Here is a 26,276-nt window from a genome sequence, read left to right on the forward strand (position 1 = left end):
AGAAAAGGATTAGTATACAATTTCAACAAACAAAGAGGTCACAATATTTATGAAGTACAAGGAGCATGTCATCAGATACGGTAATTTGAATATCCAAGCAGATTCTTTACACTAGTAAACAAAACAAACATTTTTCTTATATGATCTTGGAAAGCATTTTTTGTGTTCCACCAAAAGAAAGCACAAGAGAAACTCGTGTTATATTGAAACAACACTAGATTAAAAGCAATGCAATAAATCACTAATTCATGAGAAAAACAGACTATATCTGAGTTGCTGAAGAATATGACCACAAAAGGAAAAGAATGTGCTCTGAAGAATGATACAGCAACCAATGTTGAACTATGAAAGTAACAAAAGTGAAGACGAAAAGCAATTTGCAGTAAAGGAAGCTAGATATGATACCAACGAGTAGTCAACACAACCACAATATGACACGTATTTTATGGAAAATGGGCAAAGTGAAATGTCGGAACAAAGACGTGAATAGAGATAGACACACGGTGCACTTTTACGCGAATGGCAGATAGCTTCTCTAATACATGACTTAGGCACATAGTGATATGTTAACTCCTATCATCAAGAAAACTGAACATAGTACATTTTAATCTTCTTAGAACTTGACTTGGCCTATTTAATATTTTCGATATGAACATAACGAGACGCATAGCAACGACCTTAGTTGAAACCGAAAATTTTCAGCGTAAATGAACGTGATCTAACCAGGATAGCATGCTACCAAAGAAAACCACCAAATACGAAACTACAAAAAGATGTAGCACTAACATAATTCTTGGCTGTAGGATTTCATGAACAGATTCGTTTACACATGAAAACAGAGCATAACTCATGATTTTTTTTTTTAAAACGCAGTGTTAACCCAAAAAAGAGGGGGGGGGGGGGGGGAAGTCAATACATCAGGTAGTGAAAGAGTAAATTTAATGAGAGATCTAGCCTAACATTTATCTTAATAGTTTATAAGTTTTAACCAACTCATGAAACACCCATCCATTTAAATAAAATGCACAGTGAATCCATCATATTTATATCGAAACGGACACCTTTAAACACACATTGTCAAGTAAGAGCACATTTGTACTAACAACATGATTCTGGAAACACAAGAATAGCTCATAAACCATGATTTCCTAATTAAGTGAAGTATACATGGTTATACTAACAGTGAAAGAAAGATCGAAGTTCACTAAGGAAAAAAAAAAAACCAGAGGAAAAGATCGAAGTTCACTAAGGACATCAGCATTATTTGAGACTTAAGGCAGATTCGCGCAAGGCAGTGGCATTCCATAAAGACCTTCGCATCCAAAAATGGCACATTTAACAAATACAAAGAGGGAATGCCAAGTTCAAATACAGGGGTCCAACTCATTTTACCATATCTCAGCATAGTTCATGCATATACACCAAGTTCAAATTAACAAACTCCATATCCAAGCTTGAAACAGGATTGTCATGCTAATACACATAACCAACCACTAAACTGGAAGTTAAACCAAAGCTAAACATGAACATCCAACTATTTTAACTTCTGAGCCGAGACTGAACTAACAAAAACAGGGATATTCATAATGCTACCAAGCTAAGCTAAACTGAAATTAACCAACCGGGACAACAGATAATGTATGAACCCATAAACACTTATCGAGCTACCGGACTGAAATTAATTGACTAAAGAAGAGTTGTTCATATACTTAAACAAACTAAGCTGAATTATCATAAATAGACATGCTTAACCACACAAGCAGACTAATACAGAAACATATAAACAGGCTTATCTAAATCAACGCTAACACACGATTAATCCCAGGACGTACAGGCAAACAAAGATGAACTTAAAGCACCCGGTTAATCCAAAATTGCATGTAAAGCTGCAACAGTCCCAAAACTGAACTAAACATAACTAAACATGCCTAAAATAACTACGAACAAAAAAACTGAAATACAACTAAGCAAAACAGATCACATAAACAGTTTCAAACATTACAACAAATATTAAAAATAATTTAAGGGAAGGAAATTTACCTTTTTCGGGTGCAGCGAACAGGGTGCGGGGTTTCTGATCTATCTCGAAGAACTATTAAATCTGAGCTTGCGATGCTCGGATTCGCAGCAGCAACAAGGCGAATAAAAAAAAAAATGATTTGGGTATTCTTGTCTACTAAAAGCTAATATTTTTAAGAAATCCAAGGCGGCTCAAACTTTAATTCTTAGGGAATTTCGTCACCCAAAAAAAAAAGCCCCCCCTTTCAAACGATTCAAACGCCCCTATTTATAGGGTTTTGCTTTGCATTGTGTTGAATAAAAAAGAGACGCCTGGGGGACAGAGGGAATGGGGATGGCAGTGAGCGTGGGGAGACAAGGCTAAGTGGGGGACAGAGGGAAGTGGGAGGAAAAAAGGGACGAGAGAAGATAGGGGAGATGAGGGAGACGAAGGAGAGAAGGGAGAGAGAGACGAAGAAGAGAAGGGATGGGGCGGCTGCAAAATGGGAAGGGAACCATAGTGGTTCCCTTGTTTTGAACGTAAGTGGGTCGGGTAAGGGTTAATGGACTGGGTCCATTTTCTTTTGGGCTGGGTTATTTTAAGATGTTGGGCTGATTGTTTAAAATGTTGTGCTGGGGTGTTAAAGTGTGGACTGATCTGAAAATTGGGTTGATGGATTTAAAATATGGGCTTCATAAATTTGAAGTAAATGACCCATTTTAATTAATTATATACTAAGCGTGCTAAAATATTACCTAATATAAAAAATGCAATTATTAATGCTCAGGTAATAAAATTATATGATATTGTAATAGCCGTGCAACAATATTTTAACAATAAATAAACGCTATCGTTTAATTGTATGAAATAAATGCGATGCGTATGCATAAGGTGCAAAAAAATGCTGAAACGCAAATTATGACAATACTGGTAATAATAACAAAATAATAATATTAATAATAATAACAAGATGATAATAATAATCATAATAATAATAATAGTAATAATAATAATAATGGTAATAATAACAACAATGACTACAACAGGAGAATGAATGCCTGTATTTATAAAAGCTAATAATTATAGTAAAATATAAATAGTTTTTTTTTTTTGCCACAAATATTGGGAGCGTAAAATAGGTATTTCAGAGGAAAGGTGAGACAAAATTGGGTGTCAACAATCTCTGCATAAAATAATACATAAATCCCCTCATAACTAATCCTTGTATTACTAATACATGCATAACTCTAACTAGCTACCAAACGAACCTAACTTCATAACTTCTCAGACTCGAAGGTTTGAAGTTCAAACCAGTTCCAATTTCAAACATTAGGAATGAAGTTAAAACTTTATCCTTGAGATCTCAAGTTAATTCTAAAGTGGTTAAAAATTAAATAATTTTAACGGCAAAGGCAAAACAGGCTTCTTGACAAGTGAGGGATGGCTCAGTGGTTAAGCACCTCCACCCACGACCGGTAGGTCCTGGGTTCGAGTCACACTGGAGGGGAAGTGTGGAAACACTATAAATCCTCCTAAAATGGGAGGGGGGAAAGAAAAAAAAACAGGCTTCTTAGATGGTTCAAAAGATCTCAAAAGCATAAAAGTTTTTTGAGCACTTTAGATACTCAGAAGCAAATGTCACTATGCTGCAGTCCTGTACTATCAAGTTTTTCCACGTTCTAGGCAGAAATGAGTATCCTAAGGTGCAATAGAGGAGTTTGGTGTGCAACAACTTAGGGGTGCCTAAATGGGTCTTTATTCTTGTACCTGGCTCTGAACATAAGACTACAAACAATGGACAAAATAGCTTGTTTGGCAAATCTTCATGATACAAACTGCCCATTATGCATTGTTGACTTGGAAAATGTGGACCACATGCTTTTTACATGTTCCAATTCTGGCCAAGTGTGGGAGAAGTTGTTGCAATGACTTGGTATACACAGAGTACCTGGTGAATGAAAACAAGAAGTGTTATGGGCAAGTAACAATGCAAGGGGTGAAGGTGTAAAGTCTGAGGTGTACAGAATGGTGTTAGCTGGGTGTGTTTATCATATATCGCATGGAAGAAATGATAAAGAGTTTTCAACAATCATTGAAGATCACCTGAACAGATCATGAAGCAGGTCATACAAGAGGTGCACAGTCGAGCAAGCAGGAAATCGCGACTTACTAGCTATATGCAATCCCTTAACTTTTATCCTGTTTAGTATATGCAATTAGTAGTTAGTTTTTGCTAACTTTGAAGTGCAAGTATGGGGCTTAATGTCCAAACTGCATTTTTCCCTTGAGCTGTACAGTTATACCTGCTAAATAAAATGATAATTCCTCCGGATAACAAAAAAGAGTCCACTTAGCAAATCAAGAAAGAATTAACCTTATTTTTCCATATTTGTCCTTATTAAGTGTTATATGATCAAATCCCAATGTCTATTTAAGTAGGGGTAGTTTAGTCAAATTACCTATTTTTGTTTAGGAGTTAGTATTTTCTTAAGGAGTGTGTAAATGGTTAAGTGGACTCTTTTTTTTATCCGGAGGAAGTAGTACATAATTACCAGAAAAAAAAGAAAATTAAATAATTTCTAAATAGCGATTCTTCAAGAGGTTATTTGGGCACTTAGCCCTCAAATCTTTTGAGTAGACTAATGGGCCGGGTCTCGACGTAACATCCATCCGGGCTTCAGAAAGTCGACCCAGCCCATGAATTTAGAGTCGGTTCTTTCAGTATCCTAATTCCCTAGTTCTCTCCTGTCAATAGAGGGTAATTTTTTCTTCAGAGTTCAGCCCAATAGTTACTAAAGCAGCAGATTATCATTACACAATTTTATTGTTTGCAGCAAAATCATCAAGTGTACTATCAGAGTTTTCGCACGAAAGGACAATGGTAATTAGCGAAATTCCTAAATTCATGTTTTAGATTTTTGTATTGATTAACGTTTTAGGGTTTCTTAATGGAACATTAGTCTGAGTTATTGGATTATGGTCGTGATCATATTAATTTGCTGAAATAAATTATAGGTTGTGATAATGTTTTGTAAAGACTGTTTTTTGGTGGTCAGAAAAATATTCCTTACTTTATTGTGAAGAACTAAGACATGTTTTTGGAATTTCATTATCATAGTTCCATGTAATTCAATTTATACGATTCTTTTTGATATGTACTGATATTGTTTACTTTTGAAAATAGGTAGTTTGCTTAAGCTAATGATTAGGTGCTCATGATTTTGTATTATTGTTTAAAATGAAATTTGGTTCCTTTTACTCAGGTTTACCAATCTGGGATTTTGCAGCATGCTAGAACTTGTTTTAGGATTGGTTTGAGAAGATGTCTTCTTCCTTGTATGTTACTTTTTTTCTTTGGGAATGAATTGTATTTTGTGACACTCCATATACATCAATGCTTCTACTTTGAGGCGAACTTGTGTTATTTTAGAGAATTGTTACATGTATGAAGTGCTCATGGGCAATTACTTTCCTCGGCAGTCCTCTTAAGAGTCTGGACTTGGAGAATAATTCATTTATGACATGCACAATATACAAGGCGGAACTTGGTTTAGGCGTTTCCTGATGATCTTTAGCTAATGCACTTAATCTTAGCCAGACTGCGTAATATTGATATCAAGTGCTCTGTATAGCTTCCATATATGAGCCTAAAGTTGGTCTAGGCACTTCTATAGCTTCCATTGCACCAAGTCTATTTGTAGGGTGGTTGAAAGTGTATAACAAAATTATTCAATCTTTTGTTTTTGGGGACTGGGAAGCCAGCTCCATTTCATTGATATATGTATATTGTTTGATAAGTAAGGGTGATATTTTATATATGTATCAGCATTCAATGCTGATATGAACATCTATGTACAACAAAAGTAGTTCTCACTGATATCTAGAGAATTTATAAAGCTGGTCCTCTCCTCTACATTGTAACAACCGTATACGTCGCCATGCTGGTCAGAAAGAAAGTAAAGAAATACAATTAAACTTAAGACTACATACAGTCTCCTCCTTGTCTCCAAATTCTTGACTCTCTCTCTTTCTTTATAATCCACCAAATTGTCGCTGGTATTGCATTCCAATCTCTTGAATTGATGCCCCTCAAACCTCCTTCTTTCCATTCTTGTAGAAGCTCCAATGTATCTATTGTCATTATCCACTTCAAACCCCGAATATTGAAAGACATGTAGCTGGGCATTATCCACTTTAAACCCAAAATGTTAAAAGACATGTCCCGATGCTGTGCAGTAATTTTGCAACGCAAAAAGAAAAAGAAAATTTGATTTGTGTCTTTTGGCTGCTCTTCACAGAGGCCATCTATTACAGATGATCAGCCCTCTTCTTTGCATGTTTGTTTTTGTTAAAACATGCAATGTTGCCTACTAGACAAGCAAAATACTGAACCTTATAGGGGGCATTGCTATGCCAAATCTGTTTCAAAGGCCACTTAAATGTGGTACTTTATTTATTATAAGGCCATCACTGATTATATACCAAAGTGTTGTGGGATTACACTGGGTATGTTGTTGTTTTTGTTACTGTTTATATACCAAAAAGTGGTGTTAAAGGTACCATCTTGAGTGGTGATTCTACCATAGATATTTAATCAAGTTGTCCCAATCATCTATTCGTATCGGTGTACTTTCTATATTAAAAAAATATGGAACAAATAAAGATTATTTAATACATCTAATCGCAGTTTCATTGTCATGTAAGATGTCCTAGCTCTCTTTTCAAACTTTCCAGAAGTTATATGACTCTGTCTGGTCCTCCAAATTGCTTGGATCTCCTTGTTGATTCTCTGGTGATTGGTTCTGCACTGTCTCCGGTATCATTTGAGAGTCTAGACACATTACACAGAAAATGAGATTCCAAAATCATGTTGTATATCTGAAATTTTCCTATAGGTGATCAGTGTTCTCCGACCATTCCTTAGTGAAACAAAACAATACCATTAAAATTCTCCTTCTTTTTCCTTTAGTATCCATTTATGTGCACGACACGTACATCCATGACAATTAGTACAAAATTTGTATCCGTGAATGAAAGCTAATTCAAGTCTTTTTTTTTATGACATGGGAACCCGTAGCCGCTACCCTTCGGGTGCGCACAGGGTAAACCCAGCTCCTGTACAATAGCTCGCAAACCACACAGGAGAGATAACTCGCACTAGGCAAGCCCCGTGCGACGAGCTCGACCCAAAAGGCAAATCCCCTCCTGTCGTAGACAGGAGGTTTCGAACCCGAGACCTCCATTATGAAAGCCTCATGCTCAACCAACCGAGCCACTATTTAGTAAACATTATGAAAGCTAATTCACGTCTTGTTACCCACTATTTAGTAAACATTCTATAAGAATGAGTATGCCCCCTTTATAGGCACCCAACCGTGTAGCTTAGCGGTCAATCAAGTGGGTGAACACTATGGGAGAGACCAGGGTTCAGATTGTAGCTGAAACAAAAATAATAGTTGATTTATTTCCATTCGTCTAAGTATTGGTAAGCAGCGTTACTCAGTATGTGCTGGTCGGGGTAGAAGGTACCAATGGAATAGCCGAGGTGCAAAATGACTCGGACACTGCCGTGATCAAAGGGAAAAAAAAGTATATATAATCCTTTCCACAAACCAACTCCATATTAATTTGCAGTTTCTCCTTTTTCCTTACCAACCACAACATTATTATCTGTATCTATTTTTATGTGATATTTTGTTGAATTGTGTGACCTCCTCATCTAAAATTTTAAATTGTTCGAGACGAGACACTCTTACTTATTTATATTTGGTCTTTTCAGATGTCAGCGTCACCTGTAGTAAAAATATTTTCACGTGATTTACTCAGGAAAAAAGAATTAGGTCCGCTTGAGAAAGAGTTTGTTAAGACATAATTCAACAGGATAACTCGAACTCAAGACCTTTGTTTTGTTTGATATCATTTGACTTTTGTATCACCTTATCTTAAACTGAAGTTGTTAAAGTGGAATACTTTTATTTTTTGGATTATGTTATAATAGCTTTTTAGCAGGGGATACGCTCATTATTATATCTATGTTTCTCACTCCCAAATGTATATGTGGTGTTAGAGAATATTTCCGTTTCCATTTGTTCCCTGCATTCTATGTATGTATGACAATTATACTGATTGTGCCCTTGACATGTCTTCTGATTCTTAGGTGTATTTTCTTATGCACTTAGTATCGTTATTTAATAATTTTTACCTTGTCGCAGGCAACTCTTGCTGATTCTTTCCTGGCAGATCTGGATGAATTGTCCGATAATGAAGCTGATGTTGTTGTGAGTACATGTTTTTCACTTTTTGTCACTCATTAGTCATCTCGGTTTCTTCATTTTTTATTTTCCTCTGTATTTTTTATGGTTAGGGTTGGGAATCTTGGAGGAGCAGAAGAAAATTGTGGGTGGAGGAAGTTGTCCATTCTGTTATCAAATTCCTTTCTTATCTTCGTCTAACTTGGACCGGATTTTCTCCTCTTTATTTAACTAGGATGAGGAGAATCTTGATGCTGATCAGATGGAGGAAGATGGAGACTTGGCAGACATAGAAGCACTTAATTATGATGATCTAGATAGTGTTTCCAAGCTGCAAAAATCACATCGCTACATTGACATAATGCAGGTTTATACATACCTTTATGATCTTTAATAACATTACATCATGTCCCCCGGTATATTTTGTTGTCTAACTATTGATGTCTTTTCTTCTCGACTTGAATCCAAAGGTCTGGTATGCTTTTCATCTCTGAATTCTAGAGTGGTGTATTTCTATGCCGGTTGCCTTTTGTCTTTTGTCCTGTGTCATTTCTGATTATATCATGTCAGCATGGATGGGCAAGTTAGAATGTGAGATAATGTATGTAGCTTTTTATTTCCTTCTTGGTTGAACTTAGAGGTTGAATGTCCCATGTGTTAGTTTGAAATTTAGAGCTTTTTTATTTTCTGTTTTCTTCTTACTTACCTTCAACTATCCCACTTTTTCTACTGTGCTGGGAGTAAATTTTAAATGGTGATATGCTATTAATGCTGCAGAAAGTTGAAGATGCTCTTGAGAAGGAGTCTGATATCACGAATAAAGGTGTTGTTCTCGAAGATGATCCGGAGTATCAGTTGATAGTAGACTGCAATGCCTTATCAGTTGACATTGAGAATGAAATCGTTATAATCCACAATTTCATACGCGACAAGTATCGACTGAAATTTCCTGAGTTAGAGTCACTTGTTCATCACCCAATTGATTATGCTCGGGTTGTTAAAAAGATTGGAAACGAAATGGATCTGACTCTTGTTGACTTGGAAGGTCTGCTACCCTCAGCTATCATCATGGTTGTGTCAGTTACGGCATCAACTACTAGTGGCAAGCCATTGCCAGAAGATGTTTTACAGAAGACAGTGGAAGCATGTGATAGAGCCCTTGACCTTGATTCAGCAAAGAAAAAGGTTCTTGATTTTGTTGAGAGTCGAATGGGATATATTGCTCCCAATCTTTCTGCTGTAGTTGGGAGTGCAGTTGCTGCAAAACTTATGGGTACTGCTGGTGGTCTCTCATCGTTGGCAAAAATGCCTGCTTGTAATGTCCAGCTTCTTGGTGCCAAAAAGAAGAATCTAGCAGGTTTCTCCACAGCAACCTCCCAATTTCATGTGGGTTATATTGAGCAAACAGAATTATTTCAGAGTACACCTCCTTCCTTAAGGATGCGAGCCTGTAGACTGCTGGCAGCGAAATCTACATTAGCAGCACGTGTGGACTCGATCAATGGAGACCCGATTGGAAAAACTGGAAGATCTCTTAGGGAAGAGATCCGTAAAAAGATAGATAAGTGGCAAGAGCCACCTCCTGCTAAGCAGCCAAAGCCTCTTCCAGTACCTGATTCTGAGCCCAAGAAAAAGAGAGGTGGCCGTCGGCTGAGAAAGATGAAAGAAAGGTATGGATGTTTCCACTTCATCTCATTTGAACTACAGTTTCCAGAGTTTTATATGGTGAAGCACATGTTTTTAGCTCGACATAAGCGTTTTCGTGGTATTTCATCAGATATGCTATCACGGATATGCGGAAGCTAGCAAACAGGATGCAGTTTGGAATACCTGAAGAAAGCTCCTTAGGTAATAACAACCACCTCATTGCAACCCCTCACCTTCTAAACTAAATAAGACTGCCAGAATGAAGAGCAAAAATTAAAACTGGAAGTGTTTGGTTAAAACTGTACTTAAATAAATGCCTTCATTTCGTAAGTGCGGTTGGTGGTGATTGACAGCCGTGGTGTTTGCAATTGATTGTTTTATGAAATCTTCTATGTACATTGGAGTACATAACTCCTGCAAGTGAAATGATTGTTGTGCACTTAATAGTGCATCTGGCTGTTTGATTTCACAGTTTCAAAGTCAAATTCTTGTACTTGCACCTATTATTAGGAATACTTCTTCTTTGGGTATATACTAAAGACTAGGTATATAATTTCTGTTAGTACAAATTACAATTTCTTGCCAGTATTAACAGATTTTACGAGATGAGGACTTAAACCTAGTTTGAGATAGTCAGCTCTTGGTGCTTTTTAGGATTTTGTTTTTCAGAAATTTCAAGCTATTTTTTGTTAGTGTAGATCAGGACGGGACTAATGTTGTTCTTCACCTCATATTTGATCTTCTTGGAAACTAGGGGATGGACTAGGGGAGGGCTATGGCATGCTTGGTCAAGCTGGAAGTGGCAAGTTGCGTGTATCAGTCGGTCAGAGCAAGCTTGCTGCCAAAGTAGCGAAGAAGTATGTCTCTCTTCTCTTCTCTTTTCCCAGAAAAGTTCTCACTTGTTGAACATTGATGACCAGTGAATTTTGTTGTATATGGGGCTTTCAACAACTCTGTTACTATTAGCTTAATCTGTCTGTCTTACGCCTCTGTTTCTCATTGCTTGACAATTTACCAGATTCAAGGAGAAGAATTATGGAAGCAGTGGTGCTACATCAGGCTTGACTTCAAGTTTGGCCTTCACTCCTGTGCAAGTAAGCTGTTTTTACTCTTTAATTACTTATTGGTGTTGCATTCTTGTCAAGCAACTATCATGCACGAGATTTTCTAAGGTACTGCATGTGAAGTCAGAAGGCTGAGTTGTTCGACTCTTATGTTCATGTCATATTTTTAGGCTCTTTTGTGTTCTATGAATTATTCTAACACTGTCCCATTCCAGCTTAATTACTTGTCTTTCCGTGATTCCTTCCGCTTCAATCTTGATTGGTTCTATTAAATAAAACCTTTCTTTTGGTCAAGTTGTTCTTCCTGCGTGGTAATAAGAGGGGCATCTTAAATTTTATCAAGCAAGAACAAACCACAAAACTGGCATTTGGTGGTCTCTGTCTGTACTTTCTTGGGAGTACCTCTTGTTTAGGTCTTATGTACAGGAGCACCTACCTGTTTTGTCAGTAATAATACTGTTTACTCATCAGAAAAGTTATATCAAAAGGTGCAACTCCACTTAATTAGCAGTTTTTGCATACTTAGCATACAGTAAGTCTAATCTGTAATCTGATAGTTACTGCCTCCAATGATTAGCTGCTGGTTCTCTCATCTGTAGGAATAATTAGGAAACAGAACCTCATACGAAATTCAAAGACTCTGTCTCTGACCTTAACTTATAGATTTAGGATCTTGTTAACTGCGTTTGCTAATGACACTTACAAGTAGCATTAGGGGATTATTGATGTGAAACCATGGGGAGTGACGATGTTAAAGTCAACAAGATAGACCTATGATTGTACTCACACAGACTTGGTGAAAAATAGGGGCACAAGAAAGTAAAAGATCTCTATGAGGCAATACCAATTAGTTGGTAATAGTTTAGTCATTAAATATTTTTATAGTAGTCATTTTAGATTTTTTGGATCATTTTTACTTTTAAGTCCTATGCCGTAGAGAATGGAGAGAATTTCTAGTACTTTTCATTTTGTGTAATATGAACCTTAGATAAGGTTAAATGAGTAACATAGACAGCGATGATTCATAGCCGATCTCAACTTGTTTGAGATTGTGATCTTGTCCTCGCTTGTTGTGTCACTTGTATTATGATCACATGCTCTAATAATCATGCTGATGAGGGGTGGGTAGTAGTCCACTATCATAAAGACCTTTGGTGCTTATGATTTGGAGAGGGATCATGATCGAAGACTGGATAAAAAAAGGTAGTCTGTAATTGAAGGCAAAAAGCCTTCTTGAATGGTTAAGGAAGATGTAATATCTAGAAATAATACTGATGAGATTATTTCTAAGTAGTCATATTCCTGTTATGATGCCACTACAGTAGAGGCGGCAATTTAGACCCATAGTTTTGTAATCCTTCCCAACCTGCCCAAGGTTGAATGGGTTGAGTTAATGATTAATAAGTGAATGGATCAAAACAGGGTATATCCTCTTTGACTTGTTTGAAGGCTTGGTTAGAATGGTTCATAATTAGGTGATCCCTGGGGTTGGAACGACAGTCAAGCCAATGGGTTTGAATGAATTCTTCAAATTTCAATCGGACTCCCAATTCTCTTCATCTCCTCCGTCGAAGACACCCAGCGAAGAAAAAAAATTCTTCACCACCCTGTACTTCCACTGGTGGACAACGGCGAAGTCGCTACTGATCCTTCTCCTATTGGCTCCTTTTCCTTCACCCATTCTCTAAATTCTCCCTAGTCTAAGATTATTTAAAGAAACACCAATCTCTATAGAAGTTTGAGGCACCTGACAGCAAGCTGGACTATCTACTCAGTTTAAGCAACAGTCTATACTTAATTTTTCGGGAATATGCTCGCAATAGAAAAATAATTTGGGACTACTTGAATATTTATCCCCAGAGGAAAGATCGGAAAGAGTTTTTGGTTAACTAAAGGACATGTGAATGATAGAATGGTGACAAAGGCAAATGAACTAAGGAACTCCCTACGAGTTCTACTATCTGTAATCATCATGCCTTCACTTCTCCTATAGAAAAAGGTGATTCGGGATAAAGAAGTAGACAGTTTTGATAGCGCTCAAACATCTCACGGCTGAGCACAGTATACGTACCTTACTACCACCATGTTCACATTGAAAACCAGCAACTCCAGAAAATTATTAACCCATTGTGCAGGTGGTTACCCTACCTCCCAAGGTAGGGGTAATGTCTGCGTACACTCTACTCTCCCCAGACCCCACCTTGTGGGAATATATTGGGTATTTTGTTGTTGTGCAGGTTGGTTACATGTCCGTCCCTAAACCCATCATGACTCCAAGTAAACTTTGGCTGGGTAGATCATATGACCCATTTATTGTATCAATCTATCTGATCCACCCAAATATAACCCAGCCCCCCCCTCCCCCCCCCCTCCCACACACACACACAAAAACCAACAAAAAACCCCACAACCAAAAAAAAAAAACCAGCAGGTGCAAGACTACTCCCAGTCACTTGGGGAGGCACAGCAGGAATCTCACAATGTAATTTATGGTTTCCCTGAATTTTTGCTAATGATATCGTAATGTAGGTGGATGGGGATAAGCTTGTCTACATGTGCACTTTTAAGTTTTATTGCCCCTCTACACTCGTAATGTCAGTTTCTGATTTGGTTATTTTCTTAAGGTTATGTTGGTCTAATTCAGCCAAAATCTTTTTATTTTCCTTCCTTTTTTTCTGTTTCTCTGTACTTGTGTCTTTTGTGTTGGTTATCCTGATGCTAACTTAAATGTCAGGGGATCGAGCTGTCAAATCCTCAGGCGCTTGCAAATCAACTTGGCAGTGGAACTCAGAGCACCTATTTCTCGGACACTGGAACGTTTTCTAAGATTAAGAGAACATGAAGTAAATCTAGCGCTGCCAATGTCCAGTTTTCTTTCCCGTTCAGTACAGTAAGGCTTTGTACCGAAAATGCAACCTTTTGTTTTTCTTCATTGTGTTTTTGATCGAAGAAACACTATGTAAACTGTTTGATACATCAGATGTAGAATATATGTACATCAGAATTAACTAGACATGCGAACTTATTCTTCTCTACTGTCTTATTGCCTTCCAAATGATTTTAACTGTCCTCGTTGGTTATTGGAAGGTATTGAAAAATAAAAAAATTTGTACGTCGTTATCTCATCCTGACACAAGTGTTTTTTTTTTTTTTTTTTTTGGGGGGGGGGGGGGGGGGGTGCACTTTCTGTGCATCAGCTTGAAGTTGAACTGATATTTTGTACCACACTAGCACCTAATATTCTTTCCTTTTCTGCTTGTTAATAACGACTTAGAGCCTGTTTGAATGGGCTTATGCCTATAAGCTAAGCTGCAAACAACTTATAAGCTAAAAAAAATAAGTTGGGGTAGTCTAACTTATTTTTTTTGGCTTATAAGCTGTTTTTAGCTTATAAGTTGCTTTAGATAAACTAAGTCAAATGGATCCAATTATTTTTTTGAGCTTATTTTAAGCACAAGATGACTTTAAGTTGGCCAGCTAAACACTCAAAAAAGCTGAAAACAGCTTATAAACAATTTATATGCAACTTATAAGCCAATCCAAACGGGCTTTTAGACTTTCGATAGGATCAGTTGCATGAGCTAAATATTTGCAGGAAGAGTAGCGCAGAATTGATTTTTTTATTCCAAGTGAAGACAAAAGGAAGGAGAGTAAAAGGTGTACAAGGAGAGCATCAACAAACGAGGCCCACCAATACAATGTAGAACATAGATATTCCACTCGTTTGGTAGGACCACACTATAGAGTTGTGACCAAAAGCACTTTATGGTGATGACTGATGATGAAAGGGTATAACCAAAATAATATGCACACTCAAATTATCTGACTGGACCTCGTACACATATGGCTTATGGCCTTTCCTGGTTTCATGATTAAAATTTGTCGCCCCCCTTACTTCTTTCGGCTCTATCTTCACTACAAATGGGGTATATGACACTCTTAGGACAATCCAGAAAAAGTGCTTGGTTGTGGGAATATTATAATTATTGCTTCCCCTATTCAAAGAGAATGAAGGGGTCGACAGTTTTAGGATTAAAACCGTCTAATTTTCTGTCTCAATTTAGACATTATCGATTACTGTAAATCTTTGTCAACATACTATTACAATGCCTTTTTTTTTTAATTACATAGGGGTAGGGAAATGGGAAGGAGGTTACAATGTGGGATTCGAACCCCACCAATAAGGTGAGAGTTCGGGTAGCCAACCAACTGAGCTACTAGATCGATACGTTACAATGCCTTACTTACATAAGAAGTATAATATAAATTATTGTAACTTTGTACAGCTAAAAGCCTATGAATTTGTAGTCGCAAATTTAGTTCTTCAAGTATTATAGTGCTGTGTAAATGGAACAGAAGAATTATGATTTTGGCCTGCATGAGAATGGGTGGGAGTATAATAGAATAAAACCAGCACTGGAGAAAAAGAGCATCTTGTAGAACTAGAACCTTGGTAAAAGAAGTGGTCATTAGAGAATATATTTAGTGTATTTGTGGGCGAAGAAACCAGTCGTTGTCATCCTTGCTCGTATTTTCTTGTCTATGTGGTGCCTGTTTACACATGGACTTTTTGGTCAGTATGGTGGCAATCTGAGATTATTGCATTGTGGTTTACCTAGTACTGGACCACCTTTTGCTTCCTCTGCAAAGCAACGAAAGCATCGTTGCATTTTATCATTGTTCATCCCTCATATAATTACAAGCATGGTTGCACTTCCCAAATGAATATTAGAATTCCCAACCATGGCAGCCTAAGATTTTAGCCAATCGTTTGTGACTGTATGCCCAAACTAATTAGTATAAATTAGTAAAGAGAAAAGGGTCAAACATGCCTCAGGTTATATGAAATATTTTAATTTTATCATTCTCATTATACATTCATTCATTACCTTGCCGTTAGCAAATCTTCTTGGGAAAATCCTAATACAGCTCCAACTTGAAGTGTAACAAGAAGGTAGTTTAAAGTGAGGTAGTCAAAAGTAGAGCTAATCTAAGACCTCTTTTCCGGAAACATGCAACATAAACCCAGTCGACATGGGAGCTACGTTATAATCGAGGGCAAATACGTGACAATTAAAATAGAAAGGGAAAGAGAGAGAGAGAGAGAGAGAGAGAGAGAGAGAGAATGAAGCAAGTAAATGAAAAGAGCACGCTATTTTGCTCTTAAGGCACGCCATGAATAATATTTCTCCCTCGTAGTACTTGGGGCTGGTCCAATTAGATGCAGTTATTTATGACCATGGCTAGTTTTCTGAAGTTGGTCAATGCAACTTCGTGGGGAAAGTTCATCGGGAAGAAATATAGAGAGAGGATTGTTGAACCATTTAGATGAAAAATGATACTCTCTCCGCCACTTTCACTTGTCACGTTTCGCCTCTCTAGAGTTTTAAAATATTAAATTAATCTACTTTAATTTAGCTCCAAAGATTAGTAAAATTGACTTTCGAGAAGTGAAACGTGACTAGTAAAAGTGAACGGAGGGAGTAACTTCTTCCTGGAATTGCATGAACAACATTATTTCATTTTTTTGGTTTTCCATCAGGTGTTCGCGTTGTAGGGCCCATTTCCGAGGGCAGGGGCTCGAACCGAGACTTCTGATTAAGGGTAGAGGGACCTGAACCATCCCAGCACAACACATGATGGTGCTTGAACTATTATAATTATCTAGGGGATGACGATTAATCGAAATGAAATCGCTAACACATATTTTTCATATCCCAAGTTGTTGCTGTATTTCACTTTTGAACACTAGATTAAATAATCTTCCTCAAAGCATTTAAATGAATTCTTTGTTACTTTGATATGAGGAAAATTGATAAAAATACCATTTTGAAGTTAACTCTTCAAAATTTGAAAGTAGATGGAACATGTTGTTCGGTAGCCCTGAAAGCTTATCAAATTGACCTTCCATAAGTGAGAGTATGAACAAATTGAAACGAAGAACAAACATGAGTTGTTGAAAGATATTACAATAGTTATTAACTTCTATAGAAAAGAAAACATGGCACTTAATTTGGAAGGCTTTAATTTATATAACTACTAATGTCAGATCATTTGCTGGGGGCAAAATCGATCTAAATATATTCCGTAATATTACGTGATATTGTACGCTTCGGACTAAGCTCATTTATTTTCTTAAAAAAATGGCCATATACTATTTAAGAGTATCTCATCCTTACACTATATTAATTATTTTTCTTTTCAGTTACTTATGTGGGAATTTATTTGCATATTCATATCATTTGAAAAGACAGTTATAAATAACTATGCGTAGGGGTGAACATAAGTCGAGTTGGTTCGATTTTTCATTTACCAAACCAAATCAATTGCGTCACTTTTTTTTTTTTAATATCTATAGACTAAACCAAACTAATAGTAGTCAGATTTTTCATGTTCGGATTTATTTTTCGGCTTTTTTTTTGTTGTGGTTTGACGTGGAGCATCTTAAAACAAAAAATATTTGATTTTTGTGAAATATGGTGTAAATGCCACACTATTTCATATGATGATACCAAATTCAATTCATAGTAACTAATTATAAGCAGACTTTTCAACCACAACCCCACAAAAGGGAGAAAAGTTCATATGGGAGCTCCAACGTTTTGAAGTTGAGTTCTTTCTAATTTTAATAATTTTATATACACGAAAAAGCATGATTAAAAATGAATGAATTGCTGTCAGGTACAAGGAAAAAATTGTGGGGGTGTGAATTTCATTTAAGTCAATATACATGGGAGGTGGAAAACAATTGCTTTTGGTTTGAGTTCTATTTAAGTTAACATATATGCACAGTGGAGTAAAATTGCAAGCTCAAACATGGTGTTAAAATGTTTAAGATACAAAAACTATAACAAAGTTGAAAAAATATTTACAAGAAGTAGATTATAATATATATTTTATAATATACATATATATGTCGAGTTGCTTTGATCTCGATTTAATTTTTTACTTAATACCAAATCATTTTTTCTTCAATATCAAACTAAATCAAACCAAACCACTAATCAATTTTCTCATTTGACTCGATTTGTTGATTTGGTACAGTTTGTCGATTTTCTTTGTATACCTTCAACTTCATGTAACAAGCAGAACAAGTTACTTAAAAATAAAATGATTTAACCTTTTATAACATGTTAAATTGCATGTGCAAAACTATTACGCTATTAGTGGCAAGAGTTAAATTCAAATTGCGATAGATGGAGTAAATTTTAAAATTTGGAGAGGTATATGTATTATTGACATAAATTTTTCATAAGCCAGGTGTAGTAATAATGTGCCTCGCTTTCTTGCAAGCTATATCCTTGCTATTGACCATCAAGAACTGTGTTAGGATGAATAGTATTCTTTTAAACTTAATTAGACGTTTCAAATTGGAGCCGAAATGAAAAAAATAATAATAAAAACATCATGTGAAATCTTCTGTTTTCCCCCTTCCTTGCTTCATATTCCATACGTACAGTACAATGACTAGATTAACAAAGAACCTTTTCTTTTGTATGAATCGATATTAATATTCCATTCCAAATTCTTTTCATCAATATCTTGTTCATTCGCAACATAATATTTTCTTTGTGCGTTGGTAAAAAAACGTACTTTTTGGAGAAAAGATTGTCCATAGATATTTTTGGTTCAGGCTTTGCATTCTCGGGATCATTCAAATAAAAGCAATTGGATGTCCAACTCGGAGGACTACAAGATCAAATCAAATTATAGAGCAAGATATTTAAGTAATAGTAAACAAATTGGAATCATTTATCAATAGATTTCTTTCTTCCAAATCTTTGGTAGAAAACGCTCTTTCCATTACTGAATTTTACACGGTAATTTAAGTTAGTCAGGTCCCAAAGCGGATAGCAAACACCGAACCAAAGAAAATATTTGTCATTGCACCTGCACCATATATAGAGTCGGTCCTGTATTAGGATATGCTAAAGAGAGTAACTTCCGAGTTATTGTATCCTGTACCTGTCGTTAGATTTCTATCTTAACTTACCAATTCTGCAACGAATAGGCAGACCGAACCAAATAAAATATTTGTAATTGCACCTGCACCATATATAAAGTAGCTCCTGTACTAGGTTATGCTAAAGAGAGTAACTTCCGAATTATTGCATCTGGTGGGGATCCTGTACCTTTGGTCAGATTTATCTTAACTTACCAATTCTGCAAGGAATAGGCAGAATGAAGACAAAAGCGTCCAATGGTGTCAACATAGTTGAATTGTAGCATGTTGCATAAAGTGGGGAAAGTACCAAGTTTAAACCAATGAAGCACATGGTGCTGTGGCTTTAGCATCAATAGTGGCTTTTTTGTACCACCACTTACATGGATAAGCCTAATGACAATTGATTTGTCAGTGGTGAAAGTTATAGTACTACTCCAATTGATTATGACACATTTAGCTAGCTAGCAGACTCTTGCATTGTGCTAAAGAATCTATGCACAGCTTTTCCTTGCAAAAAAATCTTTATGTAGGTAACATAAATTTATGACTCATAACCTAATTTGTACATTGGATTTATTTTATATACAGTGACAGTGTAAGATGGATGTACGGTTATGCAAAATGAGATTTAAATTGATCATATTTTCTAGAAGGTGCAAGTAGCACATGTTGCGGATAAAATAAGAAAAAGTCATTTGAGATTATTTGATCATATATTACGTCGGCCTACAAATACACCAAGTTGTACAAGTGAAATTATAGGGACTGAAAGTGTTGAAAGGGACGATGTAAATTTAACATCACATGGTAGTATAGGCAGTGGCGGACCTAGGATTTTGAGTTTGGGGGTGCTGGACCCAGGAATTTTGAGTTCGGGGGTGCTCTATTAACTATTTATATCTGTTTCCTTTATATTTTCTATACAGCTATACACTCCGTGACTGAATTTAATGGGTGCTGGAGCACCCAAAAATTGTACATGGGTCCGCCACTGAGTATAGGTTGTTTGGAAAGACCTATAATTTCCTAGAACGAATGTAATCTTAGATAAAGACATGGAGGAAAAAGACATATAACTGGTATCTACTAGTTGGGAATTTTTTTTGTTGTACACCGGCAATTTAATTTCTTGCACTACTAGTGTAGTTTGACCTTTAATTACGAGGGTTTTTAGTTAAATACACCATTGACATAATAAATTTTATACACCATTAGGTCATCGGTCCAAAGAATATCTATAGATAAATCTCCTTAAAATGTGAATTTATAATTTTGAAAATAAGGCATATTAATTGCTATAATAAGTAATTGAAGATAAACCGATGATGAAAAAATTTCTTACACAAACGTTGTGCATAACTTAAACTCTATAGAAAGAATGCTTTCCAATAATGTTTTTTAAAGATCAGTGATTAATGTTTGTATTAAAAATTATTGCAGTTAGAGGTGAAATCATAATTTCTGATTTGTGAGTTTTGGATCATAATTATTTTGCTTATTGGGTTTTAGATAAGTTATTTATACATATTAAATGAAATTTTAATATAAATATGGAGTTTGAGCTAAAGTTATTAGATTCTGCAAAATCCTTAATTACCACTAATGACCCTGCGCCTACTTTGCTGTTACGTTTTAAGTGACGTGATGATGATATAAATCATTTTTACACCGTCAATATATTAAACTTATACTCTTTATAAGTTATGTCTGAATTAATGAGTCACGAATGCCGCACTCTAATTGGAAAAACATGATATCCCAACTTAAGAGTGACTACACAGTAGAAAGTTTCTTTCAAACCAGTACTCAGAATTTGCCTTAAAAATTTGTCAGTACTCAGTAGTGATATACAGAGGAGGAAAAATTTATTGGATCCACAGGATTTAAATATATGTAGGGCATATAATAAGTGGAATACGAGAAATAATAAATCAGGGGCTAAGGGTATGAAGCTCCTATAAGTGCAAAATGGGTTCATCCCTCCATACTTTTGTCCCCTTTGTTTACATTTGGGTATCTACTCTGTTTGTCCTTTGTGTACGTGTCTTTTATTTTGGGGCCTGATTAATTTAAATTCGCGACGTGTAAAGCTAATAAAATGATGCTCTGTATCATACTACAAGGAATGTTTTTTTTCATTTTTTAAGAACTCAAAACCCGAGTTTCAAAACCTCTGCTAATGAATAAAAGAATCTTATTCATCCCACGTCGACCTGGCAAGTGTCTACATGTCATCAAGTAACATAAACTTGGCTAAACATAATTGGGTATGCTGCAATTAGTGAACAGAAATATCGGCTAGTCATAAATGCATTGACTTTTTTCTTTCAATATTGAGTCTCATAGTATCTATGTTCCTCCATCCATTTTTAATTGTTCATATTTGATTTTACCCTTTTTAAGAAATAGTTAATAAAATAATAAGTTTACTATATCATTTTTGAATATAATAAATTCAATATTTTAAAAAAATGCATTGAGAAATGATCATAGTTACTAAAGAGTAAATTAGGAATTAAGTGATAAATTTTCTCTTGATTTTTCAAACTGAACAATTAAAAATGAACATTTATATATGATGAATAAGTAAAAATGGACCGGGGGAGGGGGGAGTACACAATTGAATAGTTTTAGTACTAGAATGAATGATAGGAAAATCAGTTTTATTGACTAAATAGTTACTATGATCCATTACCATTTCTTTTAGTTATATTGCCTGATCCGTATCATAACTCATAAGAAATCTTTATGTTGAGAGGCAGCTAGGTCGATAGTATAAAATATTTAAGTTTCTTATTACATTATTTTCTCTTATTCAATTTATAATTGGTTACTCATTTTATACCATTTCAAGATTGGGTAAACCGGTAAAGTAGTGTAAATATGTGGGATTCTATCTTGTCATCCAAGTCTTGGTCCATTGACCTTAATCATTCTCTCTTTAGCTCTTTTTGCTCTCTCTCTCTCTCTCCTTTGATTGAGTTTTGGATAAGGGGCCTTTAACTTTTAGGGCTAGTTTGATTGGAAACAATTTATCCCGAAATAATTAATTTCGAGATTAGTTATACTACCCTCAAGTGGGATAAAATAAGGCTACAATTTCGGAATAACTAATTCCGAAATTAGTTATTTCAGATTTTTATTCCAACCAAATATGAAATAAGAAGGCATTAAAATTTTATTCCGATACTATTTTCGCTTATCCTTGACACCAAACAACCCCTTAGTTCCTACCTTCTTTGCATAGTACACCTACCAAAGGATCTGCATGCTTTCTTTTCCTTTTTTTATTTTTTATACTCCCTTCATTTGTAATTTGATTGGACAAAAAGTTAGATTTATAATAATATTTGTGTGGCTATAAGATTTTTCAATTTGTGGTTTTAAACATGTCATAACATTTATACGACTATAAAAGTTTGTTACTGAGGGTAGATAAGAAGTTAAAGTTAAATTATTTCAAATTTATAAAGATGTCATTTTATTTTAAACTGACTAATAAGGAAATAATTTTCTTGAAAAGTGTTTTCAAAGATACTCTTAACATGATGTGATATTGTCCATTTTGAGCCAAGCCAGCACTGTTTTCCCCAAAAGGCCTCACATCATTAAGAGTATCCAGCATCTTATAAGTAGCTTCTTTTTCTTTTCAGCTACCAATGTGGTACTTTGTTCGCACACCCAACAAGCCAAAGTGATCTCACCTTTTTCTTTTAATTTCTTATTATTTACATAAAAAACTTGGAATTTGGTCTTGACACTTCAGATCTTTTGAGTACCTTTGTTCTTCCACATGGATGATATATTTCGCTTTGCAGAATTTAGCTTTATTCTTCCGACCACATTATTTTTTCTCTTTAATAATTTCCTCCAGCATTAGGCAAATTAAAGGATCCATTTAATTTAAATTAAACATGTGATTGTATAAATAAACATCTATATATGCAATTTTGCATTAACCACGTCACAAGGGTGTGGAAAGGTAACTTGTTCTAGTTATTAATTAGAGAAATTCGTAAGCTTTTTCCGCAGATACTGTATTTTATTACAACCATGAAAATTACATTGATTAATAATGGAGCAATAAGAACTAAAGCTCTATTGCCAATTAACATGACAGCACAAAATCGAAAAGGAGATAAAGAATAATTAAGAAACTAATCATGAAAGTTGGACTCCTCGTGAGGCAGTATTATTTTGAGCTTTGACACTATTTTTGTGTTTTTGCGGGATTGTCAGGGCACTTGATTATTAATTAAGATATATTTGTTAATCATAATGAAGATATTGGTCAAACCTTGACTGCTGTAAATATATCCTTGGCTAAATCTTAGAGGGCAACAAGTCCTATCATATCAAAGCTATCTAGTTTAGATAATTCTGGAAGGCAATGGTCTAATATAGCATAAAGTTGGATAATGTTTTGACTTCAGGAGATTACTGTCTTAATTTGGATCACACTTTTTTCTTTAAGGGGTGGATCTCGACTTTTCACTCGGGACATCTAGTTCTACTAGCACAATTCCACAAGTATTATGCAATTTTATCCATTAAAATTTAGATGGATGAGAAAAAAGTCACTTAATGATAAGAAATGAATTTTGAGCATAACTTAACCTTTCAAAACTAGCTTTTGATATGAGAGTTGTCTAAGACCATCTAAGAATATTAATTTTTTCTTGCACAATCGTGTGAGACTTCAACACCCCTTCGCATGTCAAGGGTGGACATCTTAATCGTATATAATATAACATGGGGATCTAACATCAGCTTAATCAGGAATTGAGATAGAACTGACTCTGATACCATGATAAGATATGAATTTTGGGCCTCACTGATCAACTCAAAAGTTAGCTCATAAGGTGAGAATTGTCTAAACTATAGAAATAAAGAGATCATTTTTTCTCGCACAACTGATGTTAGACTTCAAAACTTATTTTTGTTTTTCATTTATCTATTTTAAAATTTGAAATCTGATACTTCCATGTGTTTCACTTTGCTTCAGCGCCCAAGGATGCGACCTAGTAAAAATGAGTGGGTGCAGACCATGAAAATTACTAGAGTTCAAATTCTACTAGATAATTTCTTCTCATATGCCTAGCATTGATGAACATGTACTTCTCATTATATGTGCTAATGAAAAGTAACAACTACCAATAATCCAAACACTATCATTAAAAGAGGATTACAACGATTTTCACTCGCTTTCATTGACTAGAATTACTTAATGTTTTAGGTTACTTATTTGGGTATATAGGGTGGGGAGTTTGGTGTATGTAGGGTGCGGGATAAAGAAATGGAAACAAGGAAAAGAGGTAGAAATGCACGAAAAGTAAAAGAGGATCTCAGTGATTATTAACCAAAAAAGCATTATACCTGCTTGGGTTTCCAACTCAAAAAAAGAAAGAGAGAGATGTTCTTATTGCTACTTACATCGCTTTAGCCTCACACTCACTCTTCTCTTCTATTGCAAGCCATTGGCTCACCATTTGATTTTTTTTTCTTTTTTTCTTTTCGACCGATTCAGATTGTAGATCTGATGACATGAAATGGGACAAAAGAAAAATTTAAGCTCATCGTGAGACAAAAAAAGTTTTGTTGGGGCGTGGGGGGTGGGGTCAGGGGCGGAGCCAGCCCTTCGGCTGTGGGTTCGGCCGAACCCAGTAGCTTTTTGTTCGAACCATATATCTGTATTAAAAATTTTGTCAAATATGTACAAATTATTAATTAAGAACCTAATAACTTTAAAGAATTAGAAACCCGAACCCACAAACTTCGGATCCTGGCTCTGCCTCTGGGTAGGGTTGTGGCTTAGGAAATAATGCCATGAGGTAATTAAAGGATATATACAGTCAAGGCTCTCTACAACATCATTGATTCCAAGAATTTTTAGTTGTTACAGCGAGTTGTTGTTATACACTCATAATAACGTTTGAGTACATTTAAATAATATTTAACTGTTATAAGTAAAAAGATGTCAAATTCCAAGGTTAATCACACTTTGTATAAAGATGGAAAATCTTTTAATGATGGAAATATATATTCATATCGTATTATTTGTCATAAATGTATAGTGTATTAAAGTATCAAAATATTTTAAATTTTTTAGACCTATTACTGGTAATCTTAGAGATTCTATTCCTATAAAAAGATGGTTAATTACTATCTTATCAAAAAAGAAGATAGATGTTATAGATAGATAATTTTTCGAAGAGCGTATTGTTATAAAGATGGTTATTGTTGTTATACGTAAAAAAAAAAGTCATAAACGGGTAAAATATAATAACATAAAAAATCGGTTCCAAAAAACAATAGTGAGATAATAGTGAGGTACTGTTATATAAAGATACTGTTACAGAGACGTCTGGCTGTATTGTGTTTATTAAGCTAAACAAATAGAATGCTTCTAAGTCTATTGAAGTTCCATAAAAGAAAATAAAACATAAGAAGAAAAAATAAGATAAAAAGGAAATATCCAACTCAACATTAGAAGGAAAATAAATATATATTGCAAAATAGGGCAAGCACATATTTATACTAGTTTTTGGATACGTGCGTTACACGTGTAGTTCATATAATGAATATAAAATATTGTAATAGATTACAAACGTTATATAGTAAAACTTAAAAAGTATGTTCAGACTTTAATTAAGTAGTTTTTCTAAAATATCAAATATTTAGCTTGACTATTTTTGTTCTTTTAATTTCAATAACACGGTTTAAATATGAAATTTTGTAACGTTGACTATGATTGCAAATACTTCACATCTGAAAGACCGTCTCTTCGAGAAAATATAGCCTCTTCTTTCAGTATATATATCAACAAGTTGTTGTCGAATAAAGTCAGTCTTTTGTAAAAGTTGTACAGTAATTAGATCAACATATGTCTTCCTAAAAATGTCTAGTAGATCATTATCAATTTTACGGTTTACACCTGCAAAGAAATATTAGGTAACTGCGATAGAGATACTTAATATTTGCTGACATCAAAAATTAAATTTATATATGTAAATCATTGCTGCACGTTCACGTGCCTTCTGTCTCACTCAAAATTATGAGTTATGTAATCTACAATTATAAGGAAGAATATTAGTTAATCTGGGAAAATAATAAAGCATAATACTCATTGTTAGGTTGAAAAGATTATTTGACTGAAAGAAAATTTAAGAAATTTCAAAAAAATCCATCAAATAAGACCTCACTACAACAGAATGACATTTTATCAATAGTACGTACCTGCCGCCAAATAGGAGCATTCCCTTTTTATGGCAGAAACAATTTGATCAATGATAAATATTTGACACAGAAGGTATTGTAGAAGTGAAATGAAATGACAATATATTATGCAGTTTATAAAGAATTCACAGAAT

At 35.0% G+C, this 26,276-nt stretch overlaps 1 protein-coding gene across 3 annotated transcripts; it reads left to right on the top strand.

Moving 5' to 3' along the window:
- The first annotated feature begins 4,716 nt into the window (after positions 1–4,716).
- Positions 4,717–13,974, top strand: LOC132635137 (U4/U6 small nuclear ribonucleoprotein Prp31 homolog). Of its 3 annotated transcripts, XM_060351400.1 has the most exons (10): positions 4,717–4,880; positions 5,263–5,335; positions 8,212–8,277; positions 8,364–8,395; positions 8,486–8,617; positions 9,028–9,920; positions 10,028–10,098; positions 10,652–10,754; positions 10,916–10,991; positions 13,696–13,974. In XM_060351400.1, exons 5-10 carry the CDS (start codon positions 8,513–8,515, stop codon positions 13,801–13,803), a joined length of 1,356 nt encoding a protein of 451 aa, XP_060207383.1. In that variant the 5' UTR covers positions 4,717–4,880; positions 5,263–5,335; positions 8,212–8,277; positions 8,364–8,395; positions 8,486–8,512; the 3' UTR covers positions 13,804–13,974. The 3 variants fall into 3 exon arrangements, with proteins under 3 accessions (XP_060207383.1, XP_060207382.1, XP_060207381.1); XM_060351399.1 differs by lacking the exon at positions 8,364–8,395 and having other exon boundaries at positions 4,718–4,880; XM_060351398.1 differs by lacking the exons at positions 5,263–5,335; positions 8,364–8,395 and having other exon boundaries at positions 4,718–4,880.
- Positions 13,975–26,276: the final 12,302 nt, after the last annotated feature.

Source organism: Lycium barbarum, chromosome 4 (assembly GCF_019175385.1).
Source record: "Lycium barbarum isolate Lr01 chromosome 4, ASM1917538v2, whole genome shotgun sequence".
Classification (NCBI taxonomy): Eukaryota; Viridiplantae; Streptophyta; class Magnoliopsida; order Solanales; family Solanaceae; genus Lycium; species Lycium barbarum.

Bases quoted from the DNA above. Each gene is read 5' to 3' on its own strand.
- LOC132635137 (XM_060351398.1), top strand. The intron at 8,618-9,027 runs GTTTATACATAC...TTAATGCTGCAG, and splicing joins GCTACATTGACATAATGCAG to AAAGTTGAAGATGCTCTTGA. The intron at 10,099-10,651 runs GTAATAACAACC...CTTGGAAACTAG, and splicing joins ACCTGAAGAAAGCTCCTTAG to GGGATGGACTAGGGGAGGGC.